The 8,035-nt window shown below is 33.5% G+C and overlaps 1 protein-coding gene across 2 annotated transcripts; it reads left to right on the top strand.

Annotated features, from left to right (window-relative positions):
- The first annotated feature begins 146 nt into the window (after positions 1-146).
- On the top strand, positions 147-6,205 carry LOC111984773 (uncharacterized). Of its 2 annotated transcripts, none has more exons than XM_024016387.2 (7): positions 147-327; positions 496-586; positions 1,650-1,733; positions 3,354-3,393; positions 4,184-4,252; positions 4,377-4,486; positions 5,675-6,205. In XM_024016387.2, the coding sequence occupies exons 1-7, from the start codon at positions 177-179 to the stop codon at positions 5,808-5,810; spliced, it is 681 nt and encodes a 226-aa protein (XP_023872155.1). In that variant the 5' UTR covers positions 147-176; the 3' UTR covers positions 5,811-6,205. The 2 variants fall into 2 exon arrangements, with proteins under 2 accessions (XP_023872155.1, XP_023872156.1); XM_024016388.2 differs by having other exon boundaries at positions 148-324.
- Positions 6,206-8,035: the final 1,830 nt, after the last annotated feature.

The raw sequence follows: 8,035 nt of genomic DNA, 5'->3' as shown, positions 1-8,035 counted from the left end.
TCTAAGTATATCTCCAAATTTTCTCAAAAGAAATACCCTCAAAAACAAAATTTTATAAAAAATAAAAACTATTAAAAAAATACCAAAAAAAGAAAAAAAGAACAATTCAACTGACCATAACAACCGTATTAAATGCGGAATGGAGCAGCAAACGCCACGTCGCGTGCTATGAAGCCATGAGAGTATCCTCTTCCGTAGCTTCTTCTTCTTCTTCTGCATATTTCCTGAAAGCCTCTTACTCTCATTGTTTTCGGAAGCAGTTCAGAGCTTCTTTAGCTACCAACAAAATCTCGGATCCATCCACCATGGAGAAACACTCACAAGGTAGTGAGTAACTTGTCAAATTAGTTTTCATTCAAACCATTTCTGATTCCTTTTTTGGGTTTCTTTCTTTATTTTGAAACTTGCTTTCTTTCTTCTTCATTTTTTGCCTTTGTAAATATGGATTTTTTGACTGTTCATATGCTTTAATTGTGGGGTTTTGAAACAATACAGATCAGATAGATGAAGTGTGTTCCAAGGAAGCATGCGACTTCAAGTCAAGAAAAAACAATTCTGATGCTATCATTCCTCACATTCTGCACCTGTGAGTTTCTCTCTTTCTCTCTCTGACACATACACACACGACCAAGTTTAAACTTTAGATTGCTAAAATTATCTGGGACTTGTTATGTTACCCAAGAACAGCTTGAATATATACAGAGAGTTGAGTTCAAGACACACTTGTAACTTTAAGTTATGTACATCATCTAATAACATTTTATTAAATTAAAATTTTGAAAATCCCACAATTAGATTACTTAATCTCTATGTTCTTAACATGTTTGTAAAATTTCAAGATGAACAAGTGTTAATAATTGTATTATTTAAATTTCAAGTTTTGAATTTAAAAATTATGCACAAAAGATGAGATTTTAGATTAAAGAGTAAACAACATCGATTGGCACGGAATTTGGCATGTAGAGATTAAAAAGTTATTAGGTGGTATAATATTTCTTAAAACTACACTAAGTGTGACTTGAACCTGAAACATATACATTACAATGTGTTTACTGTGCTCTCCTGCACTTCGTTCTTTCTCTCTTGCATAGTGGAGCAATTTATTGTGAAGTCCCAACGCTAATGGATCAGTGTAGTAATTAATATGTTGGTCTAAATAAAAAACGGTTTTCATTTAAAAAAATAAATAAAAGAAGGGTTGTCAAGGTGTGGCTACAATTAAGCAATCAATTCGTTATTCAGGTTGGAGTTGAATCATGTTGGGCAGGTTGATGGTTTTAGTTTCCCATTTGGGCTTCGCAAGCCAACACATTTAGAACGCATTGCACTATGATTTTAGTGCTAACAGAATGTTGATGCTAACACCTAAATGTGTTCAATACAATTATAGAAATTTAATGCTTATAGAATGCCCTGATGTTTTCCATTTATAAGCAAATTTTATTTGCTTCAAAACCCATCACTTATGATTTATTTATTTTTTGGTTGGTAAGGTATATGTTCTAAATGGGTCTTGAACACGAAATCTCACTCTCCACTCCATTGTTAGAAGAGGAAAGAAATGTCATTTGTGCTAGAGCTCATTGTCTTCAAAACCCATCACTTATTATTGCACAAGTTTGATGAGAATTTTGCAATTGATTTTTCAGTTATGGATCTTGTGCAACACCTCAGGACTTTGAAATCTACACGCGCAATGCTTCTTTCGAGGATCCACTCATGTGTGCTAATGGGTAGGTATTGGCTTAAATTAGTTTATATTGAAAAGAAATATGAGCTCAATGATTTATACACCAAAACTATGCTATTCAATGGATAGGCATTTCCTCAGGTTAAAAAATTAATGTGCTGAAAATTCAATGGCACCTTTAAGTGTATTTATCAATTCAGCTAGTAATTGTGAAAAATTTCTGAAAGATAGAACAATTTTATAAAAAGATCACCTCCTAGTCAGATTGAAATTAAAGACACCTAAGTCACTGTAGTTGAACCTTTTCCATTTGTGCAATAAGTTTGTTACTCTTCATTTTAATAGATCTGGCCTTTGTTTTCCATCTGGTTCCTTTGAAGTGTCTTTGCTACTGAATAGAATGGTGTGCCATTTTGTTGGAAATTTTGGGGAGCTTTAGGTATTTTTATGTATTGCAATAAAAATATGTTGTCACACTGGTATATTTACTGGAAAATGGCATCTTGAACACTGTGGAATCTGCTTTTCAACATATTTATAGTGCCAGAATTGTTATATTAGTTTTCTTAAATCATTGTGCTGCTGTCATAAGTTTTTTCAGTTTTTGACACTATTTGCACTAGTAGTTTAGTCCCATAAATTAGAACCTTTAATTAAAATGAGGGATGCGGTTAGCTGTTGGTACTATGGAAAGGATCCTTTGTTCTGTTTTCTTGTTTTTTGGAAGACAATTCGGAACATTTTCTTCTTTCAATGCTTGTGTTGGGAAAACAGATGACAGAACATTTTGTTCAAGCAAAATGACTTTCATAGGTTTTCAATACACATTGATATGATTTTGAAATTGTGTCTGTGTCAATCATTACTGCCACCATTGATTTGATGATTTCCACTATGGTGCAACATCTCTAATCATACAACATAGGCCCAATAATTTTCTGTTTTCTGTTGGAGGTGCTATTGCCGATTTTATTTGTGTTTTTATGATGCAGCACTTAGAAGGTGAAACTCTTGAGCTGTTTCTAGTTAGAGGTCATATTACCAGTTGGTGCATGGATCTTGTTTCTAGCAAAAATTTTCTCATCATTTTGCTATCAATATTCTATCAAAGCTAAATGAAAAAATAGATCGCTACTTCCAAATTGTTTGAATAATTTGCTTCTTTGTAAAATTTTCACTTTCAGTCTATTATTGAACTGTTTCTGTAGGAATTGTGTAATAGTTAGAAAACAGATCCCAATCTTTTACCCCCAAATAATTTAAATACATGCATTTAAGATATGAAGGATTCTCATTTTAATATATGGAAAGCCCTTTTTCACTCTTTCACATGCTAAGGGATTAAAAGAATAAGGATTATACTAATTAATTTGCTCCAAAGCTTATACTGTTTCTACTACTAGAATTCAATTCTCTATGATGTTTTGGATATTTATATTTTCTGAAAAAAAGCAAAAGATAATGAGCCATGTCTCAGTTTCCAGTCAATATTTGATGTATTGGTTACCTAAGTAGTTTTAAGAAGAATAAGTTATGGATTTATTAAAATTCTTCTTATTCTTATTGACAAAGACTGAACATTTTCTTGGTATTATTGATTAATCTGATGCTTACTTCCATGACATAGTCTGTCTTACATAATTTATATTTATTGATTTTGCAGGGTGAAGCAGATAAAATCAGCATTCTACTCACTTTCCAAGGTTTGATTTTTATGTCTGTATTGGTTACTGTTTTGCATCTTTTCAAACATCGTGTATTTGAAGCCTATGTTTTCAGCTTAATCAGGATGTTCAATTGTGGAAAATTTTATATTTATAATTGTGGTGATTTTTCAATAGAGAAAACTGTAATAAAGATATATTTGAAATGGAAAACAATAGTATTCCAATACAATTGCTGTTGTTTTGCTTTGTACTTCTGTCTCATGGCCAACATTGGAAGTAGCCCCTTGCCATATGACCATGTCTATTATGTAGATACAACATGCTTAAATAATTGTAGTTGAACATTTTGTTTTTATAGCATTTATTTACAACTATACTTAAAATGCATTTACAGTTTACTAAAACTGCTAGTTTTATATAGTGATAATATGGTTGCTTGAAACATTGTTTGATAATCCAAGCACAGTAGATTCTTAGATGGTGCTCAGTGAATGCCACCGTGTTTGCATATATATGCTGCTACTACAGTTGAAGTAATATGATGTATGGGATGAATGTAAAGTTTATCTCAAGCCTATAGATCGCCATGAAATAGTATTGGTACAAGGGGAAAGTATTAAATTGACAATGAAGTTGTTGACCTTAAACGTGGAGAACAAAAGATACATAATTGAATATTTTACCATCTTCTTGTTCAAATGTAACAGAAGTGAGAATTTTAATATCTTTGATGTTCCTTACAAACTAAATCTTATCTTGTTTTAGCCATTTATTCTTTGGTATTGTCCAATTTTTGACTGATTAGGTTCTTCCCCATGACTTCCAGGTCTTTAGTGAATCAAGAATTGTGGAGTATAACATCAAAGAAAATGTAATTTCACCAAGAAAGCAAGAGGTTAAAAATTTCATTTGCTACTCCCATCAATTTATTTATTTATTTCTAGTTTCTAGTATTCTATTTGGGTTGTCCTTATATATATATATATATATATATTTTAAATCCATCTGTTTAAATACAGATATTAATTGACAACAAGCAACACTACAAGTTTTTGGGGAAAGAGATAGATATCATATCACTCATCAAGTTGTATGTTGTTGATGGGAAAGTTGTTCGCCATGAAGATTGGTATGTGCTTAAGTTCTTCATTGTTGCTGTGTTCTGTTCAGTCACTAGTATATATTGATTTCAAATAACACCCTTAAAACATTAGGTGTATATGAAACACACTCTCCTTGACAGCTAATACTTTTCTGGTCATCCTTTCTCTAACTGTGGTGTAAAGTGATACCCTCTTTTGATGACTTTTCTTGTTTACTTGGAACTCATTTCTGTTATGTAAATTTGGGTCATTTAACAGCAAATAATGGTTCAAACAAAATGGATAGAATGAAGGAAGCCACTAATTAGGGTATTTTTCTATGATCTTTGTTAGACATAAGAGGACTGCACTTGCTACACAATTCAATTCATAGAAATCAGCATGCACGAATTTTATGAGGATCCCTTTTTCTTTTTCTTTTTTTTGGGCCGTGATAGAAAGACATATGTTTTATACCCAAAATCTATGTTAATACATTTGAATTTCTAGCTTTTTTATTTCCTGAATAGAAATTATGATTTAAGTTTCAAACACACGGGTATTTTCCCACCCATGAAGTTGGGTTGCCTGGGAATGAATCTATTCCACATGCTAGTTTTCTATTTGGTATATATGAAAGTATTGTCTGTCTATTCTGATGTCTCTTAAACAACTTGCTGTACTTTATTGAACTTTAAACCAAGCCACTGTGTACCATACCCTGGCTGGTTAATTTTTATAAAATCTGAGAAACAGCAAGTGTTGAAATGTTTTTGAAATTAGGAAGTTTAGCTCTGAGATTCAAATTTATACTATCCACTTAGGTTATAGAATACTAGAATAAGTGGCTAATAAGTTCTAATGTGAAAAATAATACTTGTTGGAATATCTATAAAACTAGAAAGCATGAGATTTCGGTCTGGGTTGTAGTGCAGCTATATAGAGCATGATATAACACTGTGGACAAAGTACTCTATGTCTGGGACTCAAGGTTGTAAAATAAAAAAAGTAAACATTTTTGGCATATATTCTCATTATATCTCCCCAATGGACTTTAATTCAAATGGAACCTCCTTTTTGGTAGAGCAATGTGGCCTTTGAAAATGTTGTTACAGACCCACAAAAAATAAAAATAAATAATAATAATAATAAAATCTTTTCTTACTTTTTAATAATGTTATTTACATTTCTATTGGTCAGATAGCTATGTGAAATTCTGAATAATATGTTCATAGGTGGGACAAGAAGCCTCTTTGGAATAGGGAGACCTCAAAGCTGCCACTTGTTGGTCGAATTGCAGAAGTGACTCGCAAGGGTTCAATGCTGGCAACTCATGCAATTATGAGGTTTGGGAAGGATCCAACCAATTAAACTCACTCTTGAAACCAAAAACAATGGACTATGATCTGCTCCTGCATATGCAAATGGGTCATGGTTGTTGGTTCTTGCTGATACTTCTCTACAAGCCAATTCATTGTGCATTTGGTTTGCAGCTTAGGATAGGCATGCAGGCTTTAATCAAACATAGTTTATTTATATCCACTTGATGACAGATTAGCTTGTGAGTAATTGAACACTTGAGGGTGTTCACTTGTTCGCCACCAAGCTTTCCTTTTTATTACAGTTTGCTGTGTATAGGAATTTGTTAATTTTTGAAAGAATAAATAACTCTGTACCCTCACAAGGCACATTGAAACTATGTAACAATAAATCTATAGTTATCTGTTATGAAGGTAGCTCTTGCATGCGGTGGCCATTTGGCAGAACTGATTAGCATTCTGTGATTTGTTCATCTTTTGTTGCTTGCAAATATTTCGATGACATAAGGTAACCTATAACATAGTTATGATGCACTAATTCAACAGGATAAATGGTTTCTTTTCTTGATATCTCTTTAACTGTTTTTTTTTTTTCCCTCTCAATGTCAGCATATATATCGTTTTATGTTGTACAAGTTTTTAGCATAGCCCTTGATTGTGACCTGAATCAAGGCATCTCAATCGTCTTTGATTTGAGCATAATTAAGGGCATCATAGGTCAACTATCATTGTATTTATACACAATGTACATACATTGGCCATATATAAAATACAGAGATTCTAGTAAGAACTTTATTTTGTACTTTCTTGTCTCTTTTGTTTCTCCATGGTATTAGAGACACTTTCTTGTGGCCTCCAGTAGTCTCCATTTGCATGCACCAAGTCTTCATCTATCTACTGTTTGTGTTCTTTCTCTGCCCAAGCAGCGCATCAAATATTGAGAGAGGAAGTCATTGATGAATGCTTAGTTGGGACTAGTTTAAAAATACTCTCCAACCGAACAGAACAATAGCTGAAACCTATTATTTGCATTAAATATCTACCTAAAGTTGATCAAAGTGCTCTAAATGTTGAGTCAGCTAACTGTGTTTAGAGTGAATTTGAGCAGAATAAGGGCTTGTGATTTCATACCTCTGCTTAAGACCACATTTAAATCTGTATAGGGTTCTTTTTGGAGGTAGGTCTAGATTTCTAGTCGCCATTGAATCCAGGGGTCAAATCAGTTGCTCCATTCTACTCGAGATATTCAAGGTAAAATGGGTGAAGGACAACACCCTATTTCAAACTTACCAAACTACATGACCAATCACCTATTCACCACATTAAATGCAATTGATGGTATTTGTAAATACAAGGGTGAATGAGGGCAGCTGTAATTTGCACGAATGTTGGTGTTTCTAAGATTATGTTTAGACTATTTCATTTGCCTCTCTTCTCCTCTCCCTTCATCCAAACAGGCCCTAACCTCAAAGGAGGGAGTTGTCACATGATGTGACTCACATCCTCTCATGCAAATACTTGGACAAGGATTGGATTGGATTGAAGGTTGTATGCCCTTTAGTACAATAAAGGGCTTGTTTCGATTGATTGTGAGCCTACTGTACCCTAAGCTATTGGGCTTGGGGTCCACTATCCTCACCATAGGCCCAATGCCTTTTATGTCCCATATTAACTTTACCCCACCTCCTCTTTTTGTCAGGTCACCCTATATTCTTGTCTTTAAACTAGTCTTGAGTCTCCACAATGGTGCTAGCTTCTTCCCTCATCAATTGTATATATTATAAATCTGTCTGTTCGTGTCTATCAAATATCATGTGGAGGTGGCGGTTGTGGGATCCAATACCAGGTTTTTTTTTTCAGCTGATGCCACAAACAAATAGAGAGAGACGATTGCAATTATGTGCACTCATCATTATTATGAGTTGGAGATCCGAGAATTCCCTTACTTTCATGTAAAATTCACTTGTACCGTAAGAGCTTTAAAAAGTTGGTGCCTTTATAGGAAACAGTTGTTGCCTGCCTTCTTTTACTAAAGACTGCAAAAGCTTAAGTTATTGAAACTTTGTCCCCATTCCAATTCTTTTGCAATGGCTCTCTCTCTCTCTCTCTCTCTCTCAAATTTGAGCTTTAGAATGAAGCTTGTCTGTCATGGCTGCGAAAGTATTGCATTGCCTTTAAAAGTGTGTACATTTTGAATACTTTGAAGAATTATTGACCCTTCAAATTTCCCTACAAGAGAAGTGAGATCATGCTTTTGAAATTCTCTTTTCCTTTCCC

The sequence above is a fragment of the Quercus suber genome, unplaced genomic scaffold (assembly GCF_002906115.3).
Source record: "Quercus suber isolate HL8 unplaced genomic scaffold, Cork oak 2.0 scaffold_311, whole genome shotgun sequence".
NCBI lineage: Eukaryota > Viridiplantae > Streptophyta > Magnoliopsida > Fagales > Fagaceae > Quercus > Quercus suber.
The sequence above is the reverse complement of the archived record's forward strand: the minus strand, read 5'-3'. Positions and strand labels throughout refer to the sequence as shown.

Coding starts and splice junctions, on each gene's coding strand:
- LOC111984773 (XM_024016387.2), top strand. CDS start 177: ATGAGAGTATCCTCTTCCGTAGCTTCTTCTTCTTCTTCTGCATATTTC. Junction 587..1,649: donor ATTCCTCACATTCTGCACCT/GTGAGTTTCTCT, acceptor TTGATTTTTCAG/TTATGGATCTTGTGCAACAC. Junction 3,394..4,183: donor CATTCTACTCACTTTCCAAG/GTTTGATTTTTA, acceptor CATGACTTCCAG/GTCTTTAGTGAATCAAGAAT.